At 43.1% G+C, this 25,232-nt stretch overlaps 1 protein-coding gene across 7 annotated transcripts in view; it reads left to right on the top strand.

The window, feature by feature from the left end:
- The first annotated feature begins 2,851 nt into the window (after positions 1–2,851).
- Positions 2,852–25,232, top strand: part of PHKA2 (phosphorylase kinase regulatory subunit alpha 2) — a 73,122-nt gene continuing 50,741 nt past the window's right edge. For 3 of the 7 annotated variants that reach the window (XR_014789173.1, XM_084844067.1, XM_084844071.1), the window contains exons 1-14: positions 5,506–5,590; positions 5,755–5,960; positions 10,548–10,706; positions 11,603–11,650; positions 12,893–13,061; positions 14,078–14,160; positions 15,152–15,232; positions 15,810–15,908; positions 16,395–16,541; positions 16,719–16,772; positions 21,037–21,159; positions 22,301–22,396; positions 24,451–24,558; positions 25,017–25,095. Coding sequence is in view for 5 of the 7 variants with exons in the window: in XM_084844067.1 (XP_084700193.1) it covers positions 5,799–5,960; positions 10,548–10,706; positions 11,603–11,650; positions 12,893–13,061; positions 14,078–14,160; positions 15,152–15,232; positions 15,810–15,908; positions 16,395–16,541; positions 16,719–16,772; positions 21,037–21,159; positions 22,301–22,396; positions 24,451–24,558; positions 25,017–25,095 (1,408 nt within the window). In the remaining 2 variants the exon portion in view is untranslated. Of the gene's footprint in view, positions 3,238–5,371; positions 5,591–5,705; positions 5,961–10,547; positions 10,707–11,602; positions 11,651–12,892; positions 13,062–14,077; positions 14,161–15,151; positions 15,233–15,809; positions 15,909–16,394; positions 16,542–16,718; positions 16,773–21,036; positions 21,160–22,300; positions 22,397–24,450; positions 24,559–25,016; positions 25,096–25,232 lie in introns of those variants that run through there. The other 4 variants (XM_084844070.1, XR_014789174.1, XM_084844072.1 and 1 more) reach the window with 4 other exon arrangements.

The following is a 25,232-nucleotide window of genomic DNA, read 5'->3' on the forward strand; positions in this document are numbered from 1 at the left end:
ATTCAGGGGCGCTTCCCTAGGTGGCAGCAGCATTCCAGCTTGCCTCTGTGCCGGCCACCCAATCTCCCAGAGTGAGATATCAGATGGGCTCTCTGGAGAGCCAGCCAGGCCCAAATGTTGCACTTTGAGGGGTTCTTCCTTAACATGAGCCCATGTGGGTGAGGTGGCTATGAAGATCGCCTGTGCTGCAGTCTCCTGGGCCATCTCATCCAAAACACCCACTTTAAAGGACCCCTCAAAGTGTGGCATGGAAGGGGAGGCAGGCGGTGTGGAGAGTAAGGAAGAAGAGGAGGAGGGTGGCTCGAGAAGAAGAGGTCAGGTTGGGGCAAGGGAGCGCGGACAGTGGGTGGGTGGCAAGAAGAGGGGAGCAGCCAGGAGATGGGGTGCAGAGAAGGGTGGTGGTGGCAGCTTGTCTATCAGGGTGCCAAAATACCTAAAGACAGGCCTGGGTGGGAGGAGGCAACTCTAAAACTGGCCTTGGGATTAGTCCTCCCTGGTGTCAAACTGTTTGGTGTCAAACTGTTTGAGAGCCAGTGTGGTGTAGTGGCTAGAGTGCTGGACTGGGAATCGGGAGATCCGGGTTCTAATCCCCACTCGGCCATGGAAGCTCACTGGGTGACTTTGGGCCAGTCACAGACTCTCAGCCCAACCCACCTCACAGGGTTGTTGTTGTGAGGATAAAATGGAGGAAGGAGGAGGATCATGTATGCTGCCTTGAGTTCCTTGGACGAAAAAAGGCGGGATATAAATGCAATAAATAAATAAATAAATAAATAAACTGCATCAACTCAACTGCAAAGCTATGTGCTGGTTAAGGTCTGCCACCCAATGACTGAAGATGGTACTGCAAGCTTCAAACACAGACACATTTAAATTAATTACAATTAATTGTTTTAAAAACCAAATCACTCTGGGGTGCACACACCTAGGGTCCCCTTAGTATGCATACCAAGGTTCAGGTGTCTAGGTTTCACAGTCTTGCAGTCCGGCACTGACAGATATCCTTTTTTATTATAGATAAGTTCTACAAACAAGGGTCATCAAAGTGACATCCACCCATGATTTTATTTTGATTTTTCTTCAGTGTGTGTAAAAGCTGGTATATAGGTGACCTGGATTCCATATCTCAGTGGAATGACCTGAAAATCTTCCCCTGAAAATCGGTTACAGACTAATGGAGCAATCCTATGGCCCCTAGGAATCCACAGGATACTTCAGATTCCCAAATTGGAGGTCGGACAGTGCTCCAACCTTGGAGCCGGGAATCTGTGCTCCCCTCCCCCTTGCAGCCAGCACAGAGAGGGCTGCACCAGCTGCCTCTCCAAAGTCACAAAAGCAACCTTGGAGAGGGCTGGAGGGGGTGTTCCAGTGGACGGGGAGGGGACTGGAGAGGCCGGGATGTGAACTATCTCCAGGCCTCTCCAGCCTCCTTCCGTCCCGCTCACCCCAGCTAGATGGGAGAAAAAGCTCACCTAGCTAAAATGCAGAGTGGGAGGAATGGTGGAGGCAACAATGGTCTCTGCCACTCCTCCTGCTCTGCACTGAATGTTTGTCAGCTTCCAAGTGCAGAGGCTTACGAGCATCGGGCACAGGACGAAAAGGTTTGCGCCCTTAGTGGTACTGTCAGGGCAGAAGTCTAGCTTCCCCCATCCCCTCAGCAGAATGAGCAGGGTGTGTGTGGCCCAAATGCTAAGAGAAGTGGTGGTAAGCCCATTAAGCACTGAGCCTAAAATTACCTAACTGTACCACTCTGCAGACTGAAATTAAAACTCAGTTGTTGTATCTTCAGGAACACGGGAAGCTGCCTTGTACTAAGTCAGATCATTGGTCCATCTAGCCCAGTGTTGTTGACAATGAGTGGCAGCTGCTCCCCAGGGTTTCAGGCAGTAGTTTTCCCAGTCCTACTCGGATGAAGCTTCCCAGGATCAAACCTGGGGTCTTCTACATGCATAGCTCTACCACTGAGCCCCTCGCTCAAACCACCTGCTCTCTAGCTCTCATCTAGTAGGCCCTTTAACTCCAGACCACTGTATACTTCAAGAAAAAAATAAGAGAGCTGCAGTGAATCCAAAGGAAACACCCACTTGGGAATCCACAAGCAGAGCCAAAGGGTGGGGTCTGGCTCTCTCCAGCTATAGCTCAAGCAAAAAAGAATTCTGCAGATGTGGCGCCCTACTAGTCAAGTAATGCAGGGGTGCAGAACCTCAGGACCAGGGGCCAAATTCAGCCCGCTTGGTTACGCCCCTTCCCCGGGCCCATCCCCTTCCCCCCAAAGTTCAACACCCCTTAAGTAATAGATCATTCCGGTGGGGAAGGAACATAGGTAGCTGCATTAAACCAGGTCCAACTTTTGGTCCGTCTAACCCGGTATGGAGAGCCGCTGCCAGTCAGAATCGCAGGCAGAAATCCTCCCCATCCCCTGCTATTTCAGCCTACATTCACTTATGATGTACTTGACGTGCATTTAAATCGTCCGGTTTTTAAACAACGCAAGAATCTCCGTCTCTCCAGCAGCCCGGGAACTTCCAGCGCAGCGAAGGCAGGGACCAACTCGGGCGTGGGCGCGCGCCTTGCGCAAGAGACCGGCCTCAATCGCCCGCGATGCGCGGCTCTAGCAGGCGGGTCCTGTTCCTACCAAAAGGAAAGCCAGGAGGTCCTGACAGCCACATGAAGAAACCTCGTTTCAAAAGAAAGAATGAAAGAAACTAGGGAGAGCGCTCCCTTAACTCGAGTCTATGACATGTGTTACGCAATCCCTCTCTCCGTCCCTGAGCTGAGGAAAGGCGTCAGTACTTTGTGATTGAAGCCTCTTGTTCCACTGTCCTTGCAGGACCTGCCTGAAGCTCGAACCGCTCGCAAAAGAGGCGGGTTGGTTCAGGCATTCGCGGCTGCCTGTCTGCCTCCGGCCGGCCCCGTAAACAATCTAATAAAGAGGAAGAAACATTTCTCAGGCCCCAGCGGCGCCGTGTCTGTATGTAACCTCACCGCGGAAGCTGTCCGCCGAAGGAGCAGCCGCCCCCAAGGGAGGGCCGAGGAGGCTGTTCGTTGTCGCTCCCCGGGGTCCCTGTGCTGGGGTAACAGCCTCTGCCAGGAGGGGCAAGGGAGCGTGAGCAGGGAAAGGGGTTTTCTTGCTCGGGGAAGACGGTGCTCTTCCTTCCGTGTAGCCCGGAGGAGTAAATCATCGCCCACCCAGCACCGGCACCCTGGAGAATGGGAGCCGGCGGAGATCCTTGGCAGGTAGGAGCATCTTCCCTCTCTGCGTGTGACGCATTTGCATTATACAGTGGTAATTGGAAGGCCAGGGGGTGTCCTGATGGAGGACCTTACTTTGGCGGAGGGTTAGACTGGATGACCTTGGGTTCCCTTCCAGGCCTTTGTGATGATAGATGGTGCTTTAATGCAGCATTTGGAAATGCAGCTTTTATTTTCAATGACGGAGGAGGGCATTGTAAAGAAGCGTGTTCTGTCTACAAGGATATTCCATTGAAAATAGTATCCAGCAACATTCAGATGTAAGCAACGAGGCCACCATGTTGAAATAATCTATAATACATAATAAAAATGAAATTTTCTGTATTGAAATAATATACATATTAAGCCACACAGGCAAGATCCAACGGGTTTTTTTTGTTTGTTTTTGTTTTGCTGGCCTATCCAAATTATAAAATTTCACTCTTCAGGACCACATTAAATCAATAGCACATAAAATGATCAAAGTTGATTTTGATACTGTTGCCTTTATTTTCTTTTAAAATTTTGATAATATAACTATCATTCTATTCCACTACTTCCCCAGATTACTGGCTAGTATCACCAACTTAGACTAAAACACGAAAGAATCTTAGGGAACCTTACAGCTGTTCAAGCAAGGGAAGGCAAGATAGTGCCCTTCAGATATTTTGGACTACTACTCCCATAATCCCTGCCCATTAGCCATGTTACCTTGGGCTTATGGGAGTTGTAGTCAGGGGCAGTCCTACCATTAGGGAGGTGGCAGATGCTGATGCGGGGGTGGGGAATGATGGTGAGGTGTTGAAGGATAGAGCTGTGTATGCTGCTCAGCCTGCCCTGTGTCCCCGAAATCAGTTTACTGCCCTCAGGCACAAGGAAGGATGCTGTCCCATTGCCAGTGTAAAATAAGATTCAATTGCCAGTCCAGTCTAGTTGGCTTCTGGATGTGGAATGGGGAGAGTGCCATCTTGACCTTTGCCTCAGGCGGCAAAATACCTCTGGTTGTAATCCAAAACATCTGGAGGGCACCAGGTTGCCTACCCCTGCTTTAAAGTGCCACAAGACTCTGTTTTTGCTGCAACAGACCAACATGTTTACTCCTCTGGAAGTCATTAACTTGGATTACAATTTCCATTTCAGTTATAAGGATACATTGAAAAAACTGGATAAATCCAAATGTGCAAGTAATGGCTGTCTCCAAGACACCTTACATAGGTGAGGTAGACACCATTTTAGTACCCTAGGCAGCTGCCTCGTTTGGGCTGGTCTTAAAGTCACTGTTTTAGAACCATTCAATTGGGCTGAGAGATGGAGAAGAGGGTGGTTGGATCGAGATTTCTGTAGTTTAAGATATTTTGTATTAGAAGCCATTAATCTGGAAGGATTCAGCAATATTTCTGCCAATAGGCCTATATTTTGTTTGGCAAGTTTGTTCCTTTTCATCATTCTGTTTATGCTTCTAGCGGTTTTATCAGAACAGTGTTGTTACTCAGGTAGAACTCTTCCTTGTTTTATTATTATTATACACAGGAGTGTATATTATAGGATTCTAACATGGAAATGAGAATCTAATGGTAGCTCTAGGCAAGGGAAAGTTATTGGAATGAGATTCCAGGTGTGGAATCTGTGTAGTGTATGCCACATGCAGTATGGAATAAACACACATTTAAATGGTCCAGTGCTGTTCTCTTTGTTTGTGATACATTAAACAGTGTTTAATCTGAACTTTGGAGGACAGAACTTAAAACCTTGATTGAAATGTCTGCCCATTCACGGAGGGACTTTGGGTCTCTCCACCTCACGAGATTGTTGTGAGGAAGAAATAGGAAATGTCCACGTAGACCGTCCTGTGTTTCCTAGAGCGCGCCATCGCGCGCATGCGCGTGCACACACACACACACTTACACATATATGCTGTTTTTGAGCATAGTGTAAAGAGATGAACAATCAATTGGTTATAGTATGTGTCTGTATGAGTAGAATATAGAACAGCTAATAGTGAGCTTACCCCCATGTAGGTGTGCATAGGACTGCAGCTTCAGGAATGTCAATTTGACTGCAGATTCTATGTAGGCAAAAGGGCAAACTCCTCTGTAATGCTGGTTTTGTTGACAACTACTCTGTTTATTTTGGAACAAAGATGCCTGTTGCCAGCAAGAGTTACAGTTCAGCCTGCTGATGGATGAATGAGCTGCAAGTACTAAAGGCTACGAGAAAAAGAGAGAGAGGCTTCTCCAGCCATCCCCACTTTTCTTCTTGAAGAATTTTGGACACGTTGGAGATGAGGAGCCGGAGCAACTCTGGAGTCCGTTTGGACGGTTACTCTCGGCTTGTTCAGCAGACCATTTTGAATCATCAGGTCAGTGCAGGTCCTGCACGTGAATGGGGCATTTCCATTCTTAACAGCCCTCTCATGTATTTATATTTGTTTCCAGTCATCATAGTCTGGTTGTATACTGATGCCTTTGCTCTAGTCCGTGAAAACCTTAAATTAACTAGATGTGTTGAATATTTTGGTTACAGAAATCTCAGTCTTTGATTTCTATGTGGACAAGTATTTGTAGGTAATGCCAACATTACGAAGAAATATTATTACTGAGGCTGTTCCCAAGAATTCACTTTTATCTGGGGTAAGGACCATAAAGTCCCAGGCAAAAGATAGTATCATCCAGCATCTTCCTTGGTTCCTGAGTAATTCTACCGCTCCATTCCAAAGTTCTTTGAGAAAGGTGAGCAGGCTTTAAATAGTTCAAAGTGACTGGTAGATTCCAAAAGCAGCAGGACATATTGTCCCTTCTATAAGGTAGCTTACTATGCGTCTGTGGGCATTCCCATCTTCAGGCCCCCATGATCTTTGCCTCTAGGCATGCAGGCATGACTGCTGCTGCTCTTGGCTTCAGCTTACTAGCTGGGTTTGTGTCCTTCATGCTCCTTTCTATCCAGTTTTTGTTGAGCTGTGCTAAGCTATGTGCTAATAATCAAATATGTGGAGTGCTTTTACCCCTGACAGTTGCTTTCAGGGATCTCCTTCAGCCCCCCCCACCCCGCTCCAGTCTTCCTTCAGGCTTTCCTGGGAGTCAGCTTTCTCACTCTCAGCTACCTTTCGTCACCTTAGAAGTCTGATACTTAGCTTCAAGTGACCATAGTTAAACATAACAGTTATCACCTATAGTAGGGAACTTTAGGCATTTTGACACACTTATTTCAGTTATTATTTTTCAGCACACTGAGAGAGTGTAAAGCTTCGTTTAAGGCCATGATCAATATTCAGGCTATGAGTGCTGATGCTTATGTAGCCAAAATGGCATCACTCACTCACAAGAGAGAGGTGTCAGCAGACTTGTGGTAACCCCAAAGTTTACAGGGAAAAAAAACTTAAGTCGGGGAGGGGGGCAGGGGAGACCCAAGACAGCCCAGTGAGAACTCAGCTTTCGCAGTAGCCACAGAATGCTGACTGACTCCAAAAACCAAAGTGGAAGGGAAATGGAATGGTGTGGCTATAATCCTGAATAGGAGCACTTCACATTGTTGCAGGTCCCACTTGTGTTAGAGTAACTGGCAAGCTCTTCAGTTCATAACATGATATACTATTCTGTTATTGCTGCTTTCACATCATAATGTTCCTACATTAGTTCCCCAGATATCAAACATATTGTCTCAGGTGACAAACACATATGTATGTGCAATAGATATTTGTATATTCATCACCTGTGATTATTCATGCATGATGTGTACACTCCCCCCCCCACACACACACTTGGAACCGAAAACACATGGTTGAAGTGACCCTTAGACTAGATGCTGTTCTCAGTAAGGGTAGTATAAACACAGTCATCCTATTTATTTTAATGGCCAGCTGCTGGTATTTATTACAGGGTGGTTAAATAAATCCTGAATATTGCAAAAGCTGATAGGTGAAGAAGTTCTATGCGTAGGATAAGTCTCCTGGATAAACAGAGTGCTCTAATTCTGTCAACTTACTGATCTGAATCCTCCTACTGTAAAAATTTTCAGTGTCTTTTGAAATATGCTTCAGTTAAAATAGTCTCATCTTATAGTGATGAGAGCAGAGGGTTTTTTTCCCCATGAGTCACTTTCCAAATATACTTTTTCTTAAGCAGCATAAGCTAGAGGAGGACAGTATAAAGGGCATAATGCACCAAGCACTCAAACATTAAGACCCCAAAGGTCAGTGGCCACAAACTATGCCAGGAGCAAACTCTACAGAGGACAACCACCAATTAGTAACCCCCATTGTAATGGTCTGCCAGAGTGAGACTGTACAGTATGAAACAGTAACTTGTGGAAAACCACAGAAGATGTACAGGCATTCTTAACTGTATACTGCAACTCCAAAAACTTATTTATTTGTGTTTTCCTTAGTTTGGTGGAAAACCTTGAAATACAGAATTAGGAGACAATGCTAGATTCTGTACTTTACATGCCGGATATCCAGTGGGATGTATGTGCATTTATGGAATCCTTTTGAAGTCATTAAGATTGTGTGAAGATGAGACATGGTGTGTGCAAATCTGTTGTTGAGAGCGTTGTCTTCCTTTGCTCTCCTTCACCCTTCTTTTGAAATTGTATCACATAGTAAATACTTTGCCTTCCCCCTTTCCCGTACTTACATCTGCATGGATGTTGTGCACCACCTAGTGATCTTTGGCTATTGGTGATATAAAAGTGTAATAAATAAATTGAGCAAGCACAACAGGATGCTTAGGGCAATGGGATGCTTGTGTGCTCCTCTGGTATCCCTATCTAGCCCTGTCTCCTGTGCCTTGCAAGTAACTTGGGCTCTGGCATGACTGACTTGCATCAGGCGGAAAGGGAAGGCTAACTGGGGATGTGGATATAGACCTCCCATTCCCTGAATGCCTGCATCTACACATAGGCTGGGTGGAGGGGGGCAGGTGGGGAACAGGGCACTACTGAGCCCTTCCAGGATTCAGGGTGGGTGAGCGCTGTACCAGCAATGTAAGTGGATCATGCCATGGGTGTGTGTGTGTGTGTGTGTGTTAAACTCAATGTTCAGTGATCCTTTGTTTGTGTTTCATGTGAAAAAGCCATACATTCTTACTTCAGTGCCGAGATGGCTCTAGCCTCACTGCATAGCTAGAGGAATCTGATGTTATGTAAGCTGCCATGTTTACAAGAACTGCACAGTGGGCTGTACTCCAACTCCAGCTTGATCAATTTATCAGATCTGCAGCAAAGGCGTGAGAACTGAAAAATTGTTACACCAGAGTAACTGAGGATCAGATCAATTCATTGGTGTTTTTGTAAAATTGTGCTTGTAGTCTGAATCGTGCAATAATGTCGTTAACCAGAAAAGGTAACAAGTCTACACTGTGTTACTTTCTGATTCTGTGTGTGTGTATATATGTTTCTTGGATGGTTACCCCGAGTATGGTATACATCTATAGTAAGCTGTATTTTTACACAGTCTCAGTCAAATTGTTGTACCAGGCAGAGATCTAGTGATTTGACTAGGATTCCCTTGTAGGCAGCAAAATCTGCTATTGCAAATTCAGTTTCAGCCCTGAAACCATGGCAACTGCAATTGCAGTAATTGCAGTGTGATCACATAATGCAGCCTTCTCCAACCTGGTGCCCTCCAGATGTGTTCAGGACTACAACTCCCAGAATCCCCCAGCTAACATAGCTGGCTGGAGGATTCTAGGAGTTGTAGTCCAACATTCCTTTGAAGAGCACTAGGTTGGGTAAGTTCCCAGACCAAGTAGCAGCCCTGAATCCATTCATTCTGCCCTTATCACAGTGGTACTACATTCTCCCCATGCTTCTGTAGTCCTATTCGTTGTACGTTATGAAACTCCAGTTCTGTATCGCAGCCATGTGACCGGCATACTGCCTTAATACTATGGCACATGAAGGACATCTTGCCCATCAATAAGAACTTAATGGGACCAGAAAGCTCTCTTATTTAGGACTTCCCAGCTTCACTCAGCAGCTTGAAGAATCACATTGTTCACCTTAGAAAATGCATGCACGACAGGATACTGAAGAGCATGGGCACTACAAACCTTGAGGACAGCCTCTCTCATTGATTTCCAATTACAGTCTCTATGGTCAGCTAAAAGTGGCTTTTTGATATTGTAATCTATTATCGAGCTAGAGAGAGGGCACAGAAAGAGCTATTCTCTGTGGCAGTTCCCCCTTCTAGATCTAGAACTTGCTTACTTTGGTAATCTGCCAGAGTGCCAGCTAGGCACTTCCTGAAAGGAATGAACAACGTTTCTTTTTAATTCAAGCAGGTTTCTAGCACTTAGACCCTAGGGACAATTGTTGGGCAGGGTGATGTTATGTTCCAGTAAGTCAGATGGTCGCCATGCCAAGATTAGTTGTGATTCTTTGTGTGCCAGCTGCAGAGTCAATACCATAAGAAAAGTTGTAGAAACTAAGGCTAGGCAATGGACTCACCCCTCCTCTCTGACCTGAAAATAATTCAGGTTGTTGGCATGTTCCAGTAGAATATTTAAACAAAACCCTCAATGTGCAGCCTCGTGTAGCCACTGCTTTCACTTCCCTGTTGCCTCTACCTCTTTTCCCAAGCTAAAAAATTCCTTATGCTTGGAATATGGTGATTGCAGTGTGTGATGCTTGGAATATGGTGATTGCAGGTCTGTCCAAAGCTTGAAGGAAGCTTTACCAGACTCCAGTTGGGAATGCCTTATTTTGAGGGGGGGGGGGTGTTACATTTCAGGCTCCCCTACTTGAATCCGCACTCCATCCCTAGCAAAGGCTAATGCTGCAATACTGAAAAGACATTCCCCACAACATCCCAAGCAATTCTGCCACCCACAACAATGCATTTATCATGACATCGTGCACTTATGATGCTCCCATGTGTTCATTCAGACAATGCTGATCCCTGTGCCCTGGCTCCAATTCTGCAATGAAAAATGGACCATTGTGTTGGCCATTGTCCAGCAGTGCCAGTAGGTGGACAATGTTCATCGGCAACAAAAGTAATAACCCTTAGACTTATACAGCACTTTCTAATGTTCAAAGGGTTTCATTCACATTAGATAAGTATTCCTAACAATGGATTACCCTGTAATGTAGGCCAGTATTATCTCCATATTCAGATGGGGTGTGGGGCTAAAGCTGAGGACCAGGAGCTTGGCCAAGGCCATCTGAGTTCATAGTAGAGATAATATTTGAAAGAGAACTACTTCCTGGTTCACAGCTCTATCTCTTAACCACTATGGAACAGTAGCTCTCAGTAGTAGCCTATTGAGTAAATTATTTCTTCTTTTTGTTCTATTTTTTAAAAAAACGTTATTTTTAAGAACCCGGTTACGGGACTGCTCTCTGCCAGCACAGAACAAAAGGATGCTTGGGTACGTGATAACATATATAGCATTCTGGCTGTGTGGGGCCTGGGGATGGCCTACAGAAAGAATGCAGATCGGGATGAAGATAAAGCCAAAGCCTATGAATTAGAGCAGGTATGTCTTTTGATCACTCTTTACTTCCTTGTATATGATCTAAGGATGACTTAATTATTACTTGAATTGTTAATTGAAAGGTGGTAAGATGGGTTACTAGAAAAAATTCCTTCTGTAGATTTTTGTGCACCAGCAACACAGTTTCATAGGTCTGGAAACATAGCCATTGGACAATCGACTTCATAAAACTATCACCTGATTTGAGAAAGAATTGAGGGCTCTCTTATTGTGTATATATAGCAATAGGCAAGGTGCTATAGCTCAGTTGAGAGCAGGCTTACATGAAAAAAACCTGCTGGCTTAACTCAGAACAAGCTCAAATTAGCTCATTTTTAAATTGGGCCCATTTCAAGTTCCGCACATTCGCATACTCCCAATGATATGACTGGGAACAGATTGAGGCCTCAGATCTTACATTTGTGCCAAGGGAGAGCTAGTGGTGAGACTTGGGCCAAGCTAATTATAAGCTGAGCCCAAACATCAGAAAGGCTCAGGTCTTGCCTTGTAATTAGCTTGGATGTTCTAAATAGGAGAATTCATACTTTGAGCTCCCCAATTCTGAATTTCAGCAGCAGAATTTCATCCCTAGTGAAAGAGAAGTGACATATGACTGCTCAGAGAGAAAAACAAACTTCACATAGTATAGGACTGACTCTGTTAAAGCTTCTGTAACAAGTCATTCACTTCTGCAGTCAAATCAAGTGGTAGCATATTGTTCTATTACATATCTCTATGGGCCAACATATCAGATTACTCAAATGAACAGACTGTTTTCTTAAGTACATAGAAGCGTAGTTTTATAATTTTTTACATGATCACTGATCATTAGATTAGGATAGCTGATACAAGTGCTAAAATGGGTGATCACAGGTTTTTTTTCCCTCGTGTGCCCACAGAATGTTGTGAAACTGATGCGGGGACTTCTGCAATGTATGATGAGACAGGTAATAATAAACAGGAGGATGTTATTGCTGTGGCTTTTTAGTGGCATTACCAAATCTAATGATACAACTGCAGTTTGTGTTGTAAAGTATGGGAGGAAATGAAGAAGGCAGGTTAGAACCAAGCAATACTTGTGGCTGTCAGCTTCTGCCCCCAACAGTTCCTTTGAAACCATTTTAGTTAGGGAGAAAAGTGCATTTTTTACTTTGTACATTATTCGAAAACTAGTGACAACGAGTCCCTCTAAAGTGAATTTAAAGGTAGCCTGCCATGAAGGGATATTAATATTATCCTAATATATTAATATAAAACTACTTTAACATAGCAATTCTTTGGTCCCTGGAGGGTGTCTGAGGGGCCATAAGATGCTGGGGATTCTGCCCTTCCAAGGCCATAGACCAGGGGTGCAGAACCTTGGTCCTAGGGGCCAAATCCGGCCCTCCTGGGGTTGCAATTCGGCCTCCTGGAGTTTTCCAGAGGGCCTTTCCCCTGACCACCTATCGTTCAGTTGTTTTCCATCTTTTGTGCAGTTTTCCCCCATTCGAGACAGTTGAAATGCTTTCTAAGGCTTAGTTACTGGCAGTTAGAGCTTTGAGCTACAATCTGCTCATATTTTAGGTGTTTTAGCTCTACCCCTGTTGTCTTCAGCCCTGCCCAGCCCTGGAAGGCGGCTGTCAAGACCTTCTCCGAAATGGGATTCAGCCTTTGGGTGGAAAGAGAGTTAATGCCCCTGCTGTAGACAATGCTACGACTTTGGGGAGGGGTGGGGAATCGTAGCGGGGATTCTCCTCCCACTCACATTGGCCCCTGCCAACCACCGCTGTGGATTTCTCTCCTGAGGTTGGTGCCACAACCTCAGGATGGGAGGAAATGGGTAGGTGGGGGGTTTGTTGGGGGTGGGCAAGTGGGCAGGGAGGGGATGTGGAGTCACTGGATCCACAAGTCCCTCAGTTCCTGTCCTCACCCCTATCCACGTGCCAGATGGGCTTAGAGGCCCGTCTAGCAGAAATTACAGGAAAGGAGGACAGAGAGGCTAAAAACCCTCTGTCCCTCCTGCCGGCAAGAGCCTGGTGTGACACAGAATACTCAAAAGCCACCGATTCTGGAGAACTGTGGTGCCTCGGAACCTAAGCAGGGCCCATTACATTAAACTATACCAGAAACTGGACACTGAGACAGATATGTGATCTTGAAAATATTTATGCTACAGGAACCACTTTCAGAATGTTGCATGTTCTTCTTAGGTAGATAAAGTTGAAAAGTTCAAGCACACACAGAGTACCAAGGACTGCCTGCATGCCAAATATAATACAGCCACTTGTGGTACAGTAGTTGGAGATGATGAGTGGGGTCATCTACAAGTCGATGCAACTTCCCTTTACCTTCTCTTCCTTGCTCAGATGACAGCATCAGGTAAGCTGCTTTGGAATTGATAGTTCTTTCTAAGGATACCTCAGTGTTGTTATAATTAGCAGGCTGTTAGAAATAACTGAGTTTAGTATCAGACTTGAACTCTTTTGCCAGATTCTGTGTGCTTCTTCTTCAGCTGCAGATTGGAGTGGTCAAATTGCTATCTGTATCTCTTGCAGTCCTAATCTAAAGGGTTATCCAGGTCTAAAGGGCTTGATCTTCTGACTATCTATTAACTTGAGTTCAAATTCTGTAGAATAATTTTGACGGGCTGTTCTTGGTTAAATGCTTTGGAAGGGATTCCTTACAGGAAAGCACCTACTTACCCATACCACTTCTTTAATTTCTGTTCATTTTAGCACATATTTTCAATGTGTTACCAAGGATATTCATCCTACAGATGACTGACTGACTACCCACGAAACAGATGGTTGTTTTAGCATTTAGCAATCTGTCCTTTAAAACCACGACTGCTTAAGCATTTTGCCTTCGTTGTTTAACTGGCCTGTGACTAAGCACAGGAGAAAAAAATCACAGATATGATGTATGGCGCTCACTTATTGGAGCCTGATGTTACAGAATAGGTTTACCATTGCAAAATCTATCCCCATCTAAGAGCTGTACATGCATTTTATTTTTCAATAACGTTGTTCACAGAGTAAAAGCTACCTTGATACTGAAATTATCTTTTTAATTTTGATTTAGAAAGATGTGAATGGCAAGTTATTGGTGAAAAGGCATAGTGAAAAATAATAGATTATCTACATCGACTTTATGTTATATGAGACTAAAAAGACACATTTCCAAGATTCATTTTCAGTCTCATGAATATATATGTTATCTAGCAAATCTTTAGATACAAGCTTTCTGGTGTAACCGAACTCACGTGCAAAGGTTACCTTGAGAATTTTCCCACCAAAGTGCTAACCAGCAGTGCTGGACTATTTAAATGAATAGTTCATATTCTTGTGTCCCTAGGTTTTATGTAAAAAGCCTAAAGTTGATTCTTTCTTAATTAGGATTGCGTATTATATTCACCCTTGATGAAGTTGCCTTTATACAAAATCTTGTGTTTTACATAGAAGCTGCCTACAAAGTTGCTGTAAGTATGTTCAAGGTCATTTTAGTTATTTGTTTTAGGTAAACTTTATAAATGTCTCAAATCTTCAGCTGAACCCTAGAAAAATTATTTGGATTTTCTCTTGGATTTGATTGATTGATTGATTTTGCACGTGTACATCGGAAAAAAGTTGAAGAGGGAATCCTTGGCAATGATCTCTGTTATGATTCTTGCAGTACTGAAAAGGGTTTGAAAATTGCTACTTATCCTCATGGTTGTCAAGAAAAATCAACATGAAGATATGGCTGCTATGGAGAACTAGTCAAAGAACATAAGGTCCAACTGAGTGTTTTATTAGGATTGATATACTGCCTTTCAGCCCTTACATGGATGAAGCAGGCACAGCAATATCTAAAATTTATGAACACTTATTTTTAAAGTGAGGATAACTTGTTGGAAAAGATATAACCGAAAGTGATGATACTTTTGTCAGACATACATATATTGGCTTATTAAGCTGAGATATGCACAAGCCTTTACTTGTACACTGCTTCCTTGTGCCCCCCTTCCTTCTTTGGTGAACTGTGATTCAACATTTCCTGGGTTAATTAACTATAGTTTCCTGTTACGTCCAAACTGGGAAGCTATGGTGACCAGAAGCAGAACAATCCAGAATCTTAAAGCAACTTCACACCGTTGTTATCGTGGCTTGTTCTGCTCCTGATAACCATAGTTTCCTGGTTTTGATATAATGGGAAACTATAGTTAATTAACCCAGGAAGTGTTGAATCTCACCATGCTGAGGAGGGAAGGGGCAGCATAAGGAAAGCATATGTGAGCACAAGGTTTGCATGTATTGTGGATCATTAAGTCGAGCAAGATATGTGCATCCAAGCCAAGTCCCTTGGCTTGACTCTCGAACGGATTGGGTAGTGCTGTCATAGCTCTTCCCTCCTATTCATAATAATGCATGAGTAGTAGTGGACTGCCCACGCACATCTCTGGATCTGCTTTCCCCTTTCTTTTGTTTCAGGATTATGGCATGTGGGAACGTGGTGATAAGACCAATCAGGGCATCCCTGAACTGAACGCAAGCTCTGTGGGAATGGCGAAGGTGAGAATATTTCTACCGTTCCCTACATGTATATTAAAAGTGGTGTCCCGTCGTCATATATTTGATCACTTCATTGCACCCCTGTCCTAAGTCCTTCCAGATCCAATCCTATATATTTCTAGACTTATTCTCAGGGTAGCTGGTGCTGGCATGGGCATTTTCCATGTGATGTGCTGATATATGTAGAGAACTGCTTGCATATGTTACAGTTGCTTTGGCAAGCTTCTGTCATGTGGAAGTCATTTTCAGGTCCCACCATCCAGCTGTAGTATAAAACAGGCCTAATTCAGTGATCTTGAGAAAATCAGTAGCACTTACAGGTCATTGATTCCCAAACGCACCTGCTTCCGAGTGCATTTGAAATAGAATAAGCTATTAACATCTACCGTCAATCTATAATAGGGAAAAAGTGCAACTTGTCTCATTAGATTATATGAGGATAAATGGGAAGAAGATTGTAAAATACTTTGTGCTCTTTAGTGGTATATATTGGTTTAATATTGATCAGATATGGTCTCATTCATTAGTGGTGGTATTTGACAAATTGCTGAACATACATGTATGTTTTTTTCTGAAGGCCGCATTGGAAGCAATTGATGAACTGGACCTTTTTGGAGCTGGAGGGGGACACAAGTCAGTTATTCATGTCCTTCCAGATGAAGTTGAACATTGTCAGGTAAATCTGAATTTCCTTTCAATGAGGGATCTCAAAAAACCTGTAACCAACTACCCACCCTCTTTTTAAAGCTCCAACTAAACATTCAGGAAATGCAGTCAAACTGCAGTTACAAGCCATCATCCAGGTCTGTTCTCAGATGCAAATGAATACCATTTTTCAATGATGAAAGGCAAAGATTATTGAATACAAGCATTTCATAGCTGAAAGCAGGAAATTCCTGGAAGTGCTTGTGATTTTCAGTTGATAGATAGTAGCCTATTTCTGTTGCTCGATGTACCAGCCTTTGATATATCTGCCAATAACAAATACAGTGACCGCTCCCATGTGCATTAATTTATTTTAAAATATTTTGTAATTCTTGTTTGAATATGAAGAGGGTGTTCTTTCTACATCTGATAGAATACTTTGGAATGAAACTAATTGTTTTTATTTTATCTTTGTCTTGTCTTGTTTTTCACTGGTGCTTATGTATGTTCTGCTCAGTCTATTCTATACTCCATGTTGCCGAGGGCATCCACATCAAAAGAGATTGATGCTGGACTTTTGTCCATTATTTCTTATCCAGCCTTTGCCGTGGAGGATATGAACGTTGTTAATGCAACAAAAAATGAAATAATCACTAAACTGCAAGTAAGAATTTAATTTTGACATATAAATCAATCTTGGATTAATGTATTTGTAAATAATATGTTCAGCCTAAAGACAGATAAATGATCATTCTATATTATTTATGATTAAGATTCTTTGTTGTAATTAAAAACAAAACATTATATAATTATACAATAAACACTTTATTTATCCTTACAGGGGCGGTATGGCTGCTGTCGTTTCCTTCGAGATGGCTATAAAACACCAAGAGAGGTCCTGTTTCTGAAGCTGTCAAACTGTTATCATTCACTAAATAATGTTTTTGTTTAATTTTGTGTGCCACGTTTCCATGGTGGATTGATAATAAACATCAAACATCAATCTGTAACATCATTTAAAAATCTTGGGGCGGGGGGATCTTCTCACTAGGCAAGCTGGCTCCTCATCCAATGAAGCACTGGCAGCAACAATGGGGAGGTGCTGGGGAGTAGCAAGAATGACACCACTTGTCAAATTGTTAAATCAGGAAAATTCCAGTGTTATGCAAAATAGCATGAGCTCAAACACGCAATCAGTGCCACATAGTCACGACATAACAAGTCATTCCTAACAAACATTTTGATGTAGCCTTCAATATGTAACAAGTTTGGGCACCTTTTGGCTCATAGGTTCCAATGTTTTGCATTGAAATGAAGGGGTCATAAACATTATTATCATCATCATCATCATCATAGAATCATAGAATAGTATGGTTGGAAGAGGCCTACAAGGCCATCGAGTCCAACCCCCTGCTCAATGCAGGAATCCAAGTCAGAGCATCCCTGACAAATGGCTATCCAGCCTCGTCTTGAAGGCCTCCAGTGTGGGAGAGCCCACCACCTCCCTAGGTAATTGGTTCCATTGTCATATTGCTCTAACAGTCAGAAAGTTTTTCCTGATGTTCAGCCGGAATCTGGCTTCCTGTCACTTGAGCCCATTATTCCATGTCCTGCACTCTGGGATGATCAAGAAGAGATCCTGGCCTTCCTCTCTGTGACAACCTTTCAAGTACTTGAAGAGCACTATCATATCTCCCCTCAGTCTTCTCTTCTCAAGGCTGAACATGCCCAGTTCTTTCAGTCTCTCTTCATAGGGCTTTGTTTCCAGTCCCCTGATCATCTTTGTTGCCCTCCTCTGAACCCTCTCCAGTTTGACTGCATCCTTCTTAAAGTGTGGTGCCCAGAACTGGACACAGTACTCCAGATGAGGCCTAACCAGTGCTGAGTAGCGGGGAACTAGTACTTCCCGGGATTTGGAAGCTATGCTTCTATTAATGCAGCCCAAAATAGCATTGGCCTTTTTTGTGGCCACATCACATTGTTGGCTCATATTCAGCTTGTGATCGACAACAATTCCAAGATCCTTCTCGCTTGCAGTGTTGTTGAGCCACGTATCCCCCATCTTGTAACTGTGCATTTGGTTTCTTTTTCCTAGGTGCAGAACTTGGCATTTATCCCTATTAAATGTCATTCTGTTGTTTTCTGCCCAGCGCTCCAGTCTATCCAGATCACTTTGAATTTTGTTTCTGTCTTCCAAAGTATTAGCTATGCCGCCCAATTTGGTGTCATCTGCAAATTTGATCAGCATTCCCTGCACCTCCTCCTCCAAGTCATTAATCAAAATGTTGAAGAGCACTGGGCCCAGGACTGAGCCCTGCAGTACCCCACTCGTTACCTCTCCCCAGTTTGAGAAGATCTCATTGATAAGCACTCTTTGAGTCCTATTCTGTAGCCAACTGTGGATCCACCGGATCGTTGTTTCATCTAGCCCACTTTGAGCTAGTTTGCTCATCAGGATATCATGGGGCACTTTGCTGAAGTTGAGGTATATGATGTCTACAGCATTCCCACGGTCCACAAGGGAGGTTACTTGATCAAAAAAATGAGATCAGATTTGTCTGGCAGGACTTGTTTTTGACAAATCCATGTTGGCTTTGAGTAATCACTGCATTGTTGTCAAGGTGCTTCCAGATGGATTGCTTTATGATCTGCTCCAGAATTTTCCCAGGGATTGATGTCAGACTGAGTGGTCTGTAGTTCCCAGGTTCCTCCTTTTTACCCTTTTTGAAGATAGGGACAACATTAGCCCTCCTCCAGTCATCTGGCACTTCCCCTGTCCTCCATGATTGCTCAAAGAGAACAGACAGCGGTTCTGAGAGTTCTTCTGCCAGTTCCTTTATGACTCTAGGATGCAGTTCATCTGGCCTTGGAGATTTGAACTCATTCAAAGTAATTAGGTGTTCCTTGACCATATGCCTGTCGATCTCAAGCTGCAATCCTGCCCCTTCAGCCTGTACTTCGCCTTTGCCAGGGGGTTCATAGACCCTCTTTTGGGAGAAGACTGAGCCAAAGTAGGAATTGAGCACCTCTGCCTTTTCTTTGTCAGCTGTTATCGTTTTCCCATCCTTATTTGATAGCTGAACAACCGTTTCTTTCCTCTGCCTTTTACTATGCACGTAGCATCATCATCATCATTATTAACCATGCTTAATTTGTACTTTTTGGTTGACTGAATTGAAGGGCTCATAAACATGCTGGGTTTTACTTTTTTGGCTGGCTGAAGCCCAAGCAAGAAGTCATCTCGTTTGTTTGAACACATGGCTGTCATGGATTCAGTCAGGCATCAGATTCAGCTTCTGTCTAACAGTCTTGGACATTGAGGCATTCAACTGCATTCTCTCCTACATCGAAGTGTAGTTGTACTGGCAGTATAATGATATACTGCCAGTATAACTACCATACTCTGTATAGGTATGCTAGGTGGCGGCAACTTGGAACATTATTTTTATAAATTGACTTTAACGATTGAGGGAGTGTACAAATAGTATCACACTTCAGATAGTTCACAACCAAATTTATTATAATGGCACTTCATGAGATAGTAATGCAACATTTAAAATTATTACCCCTCATAGAGTGCTATTATAATGCTATGCGGGCAAGGCAGTATCCAGTACTGGTAGTCCGCCTATGCTAAATGCGTTGCATTAGTGGAAACAAATGCTAGTGCAAAGGGAACACTTCCACAACAGGAGAAGTCAACAAAGCTCCTCTCCGGGAGCTCTGTTAACATCACATTCTGTTGTTAGAATGTTCTGTTGTTAGAACTAGCCCACCTGTTGTTAGAACTAGCCCACCCATTTGGGCTAGTTTCCGGTTGCACTGGAATCTTAATATAAGAAGCTACCTTATACTGAGTCAAATCTTTGGTCCATCTAGCCCAGTACTGTCGACACCGACTGGCAGTGATTCTCCAGGGTTTGGGGCAAGTATTTTTCATAGCCCTACTTGGAGGTGCTGGGGATCAAAACAGGGGCCTTCGTCGTTCGTTTCAGCTAGCACGGTGTTTTACATTGTTTTACATGTTTGCACCAGTAAAACAAAGCGGCTTATTTCACATTGGTTGTCTGCTGGGATTCAATCATTTTGCATTTTATCACAACATTGTGATTGGTTGAACATTGGTAGCTTGGTGTCTGCGTGGCTTAAAGAGCTATGTTGGATTTGCATTGTTCCTATACCAAACTAATCCTGATCTGTGGGGCACTAGGTCTGTTGTATTGATCTTGGTGGCTGCTCTTTCTAATAGCAGTGGGATACTTATAGGAAACTGTAAGTTATTATGTAATTAGTTAAATGCTTCATTGAGCCACTTACTTCAGACTTGTCTCGCAGGTTATGACAGTGTTGATAGTTTTGGGGGTTTCGCTAAAGGTCAGCCACCTCAAAGTGAATTTTGGAATATGACTTGGTGAACATAAGTGTGAAATGCTTAATTGAGCCACTTATTTCAGTTTAGTCTTGTTAGTTTAGTAGGACTAATCCATATTTATGGTTTGGAAGACTGTAACTAAGGACCATCTAGACGTGATGTTAAGTGAGTGATTGCAATTAACATATCTACTTTAAACATTTTACAGAGCAGCTGCAGGATGGCCCAATCACGATCAGGACTGCAGCGTGTGACCATTTCCTCCGTGGTCTTGAGGAAAAAAGCCACACACAGAGACCAGCTGTTAGCCCTATGAGAAACTTCCATTGGCATCAATGGGAGCTTCTCCTCCCAGGATTAATAGCAGCTTGGGATGGAGGGAGATTTTCATCAGGACCAGATCAAGGGTTATCCACCCTCCCTGGGCACCATAGTTTCAGTCCTGATTAGGGCCACCTGCACGTAGTTAATGCATCTAGTTTTAAACATTTTAAAAACTAGATGCATTAACTGCAATTTCTAGAGTCATTAACTGCAGTTAATGTCATATCTAGTTTGGCCCTAAGTGCATTATGCTTGCACTTCTAGACTGATTTTAAACTTGTTTAACTTGTGGTGTCATATTTAAAAAGGTAGGTGGTACACACAACGAATTGCGTGTACCACCTACGCCTGTACTAGACTGGGAATGCCACCTGTGCTAGTATGGGCAGGACAGAGAGGGAAAATCTGTGCAATATTGTGAAACATGAATAATAATGCATACAATGAACAATCCTATTTCTAGGATCCGACTAGATTACACTATGATCCTGCTGAGCTCAAGTTATTTGAGAACATAGAATGTGAGTGGCCTGTATTCTGGACATATTTTCTAATCGATGGAGTGTTCAATGGAGACAGAATTCAGGTAAGGGAAATAATAAAAATAAAGCTGAAAGTGTAATAACCATTATGGCTGCCATCCATAAATCAGCTAAGCTACAGTACATGGATAGAAGATGATGAGTGATCTGATCATTTCCCCCCTCTGTGGCTCTTGTGCTACCAGCAGAGGCATCCCTGACTTCTCCACTTAAAGGGATTCATGTCCTGTAGTTGGAGGGCAAAAACACTTGTCAAGACATAGGAGAACTACTGCCACTCAGAGTTGACGGAAGTGGGCTAGATAGAGCAGTGGCCCTACCAGGATAATGCAGCTTCATATGCTCCCTTTTGGCAGGCACGGACTTTGACATTCTGAGTGAGGAAAGAAGGTTAGAGATCAACTAGATTGCTTTTCCCCATTTGCCTCCAAAAGCTCCAGCACCAGCATTACAAGCTGTGGATCTATGGGGTTGATAGTGGCCGTGCATCCTCTTCCCACCCCCCTCACACACACGCATGCACTCAGCCCAAAGTCCCCTGCACAGCACTACTGTATTGTTTATTTATTACATTTAAACGTTTTTATTTATTACATTTCTATACCGCCCAACAGCCAAATCTCTGTATTATGTAAGGGCATTCCCCCTGCAGCATTGCCAGTGACACCACTGTACCAGTGGTGCAATCAACAAACCCAGTCCTGTGTTCTTAAAAGTGTAGCATCAGGCTCTTCACTCATTGAAGGGAATGGGACTAGGCCTTGTCTATGTATGCAGGAATGAGGTGGTAGGATTCTGGACTGTACCACTTCAAACTGTGGGGGGATACAGTTTTTGAATGCTCTCCCATGTTTTAAAAAATAGCAAACTCCCTGTAATTAACAAAAATCTGCAACATCAGGCAACAAGGTTCTAAGCTACACTGCCTGCTGTGCTAGTTTTTTACTTTCAGTGATAGGTGTGTTCCAAGTTTAAATTTAAGTGTTCCAGCTTAAATGGCTTTTAGGTTAGTCTGTTAAACATTATTTACTGTAGTTTTATGGACTATCATTAATCTTTATTAACAGGCAGCATTTAACAAAGCAGGATATTGCTAGGCAGTGATATTTTTCTGCTGCATAGAACTTTCTCTCTGGTTTCAGTTGCACGAACATGAGTTTTAAGCACTTGTTTTGTACTTCCCAGGTGCAAGAATACAGAGAAGCCTTGGAAGGGATACTCATCAGAAAAAAGAACGGGATTCTTCTGATGCCAGAACTGTATGCTGTTCCTCCAGATAAGGTATAATAGCAATTCAAAACATTTCTGAATTTCTTAAAGCTTCTGACATAATGTGTTCTTGGCCTTATGTGTAGAGAGATTGTTATGTCTTTTTATATGATTTATTGTAATAGGGTTGTTTTAAGCTTTTAATTTTTAAAAAACATGCTGCCACTTCCAATGAATCCTCAGTACAGATCAAGCTAAGGGCCAAGGTAGATATAACAAGTATTACAACGTAGAGAGTGGCTATTTATTTATTTTTTCATGAAATGGAGCATGTGGGTAAATGGAATGAAACTGGCCCTTCCCTTGTGCGGTTTTGCTTCAAGCAATTTCCCCCCAGCCCAGATGTGGCTATTACTTCTCCCATATTAGATGTGAGCTGGACTGGGGAGAAAACTAGTTTTAGCAACAGGAATTCAGTGAGGTAAAGTTCAGTGAGGTTCACCTCAGGAGCACTTGCGACAGAACATTTAGTGAATGTTCACAGAACCCACCCTCTGGAATACTTTACCAATTGACATTAGACAGGTCCCCACAGTTTCTGATGTTTAGACGTCTTCTCTTCACACAGTCTTTCTCTGAAGTGTGACCCACCCAGCTATAGTTTGTAGCACACAGCAAAGTGTACTGTTCTACTGCTGATTAATTTGTACTGTGTTGTTTTTATTGTTTATTGTTGATTTTATGCCATTGTATTTTATGTTCACCACTTTGATACCTTTGTGGAAAGTGGTATATACATTTGAATAATAAATAAAAATAAGTAGCAGAGGGGAAATGGTTTAGCTCTTCTCATATATGTGTTCCATTACATGTAAAACATAAACTCCCTAAATCCCACTTTATATTTGAATGGGGCAGAGATGTGAATAAAATGTCAAATGTAGTTAACCCTAAAGGTTGTAATAAATAAACAAACATGGGAGGAAGGTGTAGACTGTGTAATGGCCCCAGGAGTGTAACCAAGTCACCTGTAGTTTTAGAGGGGCCTAGAGATCCATAATGCTTGGCTTAGGTTCATTATAAGTGCAATTTCCTTGCTAGTGGGCCTCTGAACATGTGCGATGAGTCAAAGGTCGATAGCACAGCCTCAGCACATTCCATGCTAACGAAGGCTAGTATCTTATCAGGGCCTAGAATGTGCCTGAGAAGTGAGGCTATGTTTATGCCGAGTTCCAGGTGGCTGTGCTGGGAAAGTTCTGATTGTTTTGCTTCTGAACAAGCACTGTTTGTCTATGCTGGGAAAGTTGCAGATGAACGCTAATTAACGCTTGCTGCTGTCATGCTGCCTTACTGCTGACATGTATGGTATAAAACCCATTGTACCCCATGGCTCTGGGTTCAGAGAATCATTCAGAGAGCCAACCATTGGGTACGCCTGTGTGCTGTAAGCACTCAATAACGGCTCCTTGTAAGCAAACCTGGGTCTGGCTTATCATTATCTCGGCACCTCCAAACTTTAGCAGCCTATGGCCACGGCATACAGACTGGTAGAGGGGGGTACAGGAATAATATCTCCTCTTCATAAGGGAAAAGGTGAAAAGATATCAAACATGGTGTAGTTTAACTAACAGTTCCTTAGCCGTACCAGCATATTTTAAAAGTATGCAACTTTTAAATAGTAGCCTTTTGTGCACTGCATTTTGCTAAATTACAAAATCAGCTCAGATCAGCATTTTGCTAAATTACATAAGAGTGGGTCTTTCTAGATTTTATTTATTGGGCACCTGCAAGCTTTGAACACATCTCAAGGATCAGCTGCTTGCATTGTGGCCACAATCTGAAATATCCTATGGTAGCAGAGCTACTAGAGCTATCAGAGGCCTCAGGACTAGATAAGATCTGTATGTTTATCACTCAATTATTGCAATATCAAGTGACAAATTGAATGTGTGAATTGAAGATCCAGTGCCACAGAGAGAACTTGCATGCTACCTCGCATCACCTTGAAACTCTATGCTTTTCAGTGGAGTCAGTCGATGACTTGAGCTGATCAGTCATCAAGTGTAGAGAATCGAGTGATATACAAGGAGTGTGAACCAGTTCTAATCCATTCTTTTGTTTGCCAGGTGAATGAAGAGTACGAGAACCCTCACACGGTGGATCGTGTTGCAGCTGGAAAGCTTCCTCATCTCTGGGGGCAGTCATTATATATTCTAAGTGCCCTCCTAGCAGAGGTAATTCTGGGTGTTTCAGACAAGCAGCTCCTAGCATGTGCTACCAATCAAGACTTTGTGCAGCTATTCTGTCTTTTCCTCCTTAACTGATTTTTTTGTGGAATGAAAAAAGACAGGAAGAGGTAATGGGAAAATCCAGGAGGGTTACAAGTGAAAGAAGATGTTGTCTGGACCCCACCATAAAATTCCAGCCTCATCTGGAAGTACCCTCTGTCTTCTACACAGCTTGTGATAATCTTTCTGACAGGTTTCTTTGACTTATCCTCATTTCTGGTTACATTGGAGATTACATTTCTTTGGGGAAGTGTTCTTGTTTGCCTTTGTTTGTGCCAACTCTGTCTGTGTAGACCACAAAGCTCATGGAGTTTCCCTCTGCATGCTACACACCAGGGGACAGGTTCATGGCCACTGAAATCGGTCCTGATTTTTTCTCCTTTTTCTCCTACTCTCCTTCACAGGGATTTCTGGCTACTGGTGAAATTGATCCCTTAAACAGAAGATTTTCAACTGCTTTTAAACCTGATGTTGTTGTGCAAGGTTGGCGACTATTGTTGTGCAATTTTTACTTCTGTGAATGTTCGAGACAGTTAAAGGGCAGATGGGGTGAGAAGACTGAAAGAAAAATAGCAGGCTGGTACCCCTATCCCGCAGGTTCTACACACATAGGAGAGTTC

The sequence above is a fragment of the Heloderma suspectum genome, chromosome 3 (assembly GCF_057233095.1).
Source record: "Heloderma suspectum isolate Gila_16-S chromosome 3, 16-S_ref, whole genome shotgun sequence".
NCBI classification, from domain to species: Eukaryota; Metazoa; Chordata; class Lepidosauria; order Squamata; family Helodermatidae; genus Heloderma; species Heloderma suspectum.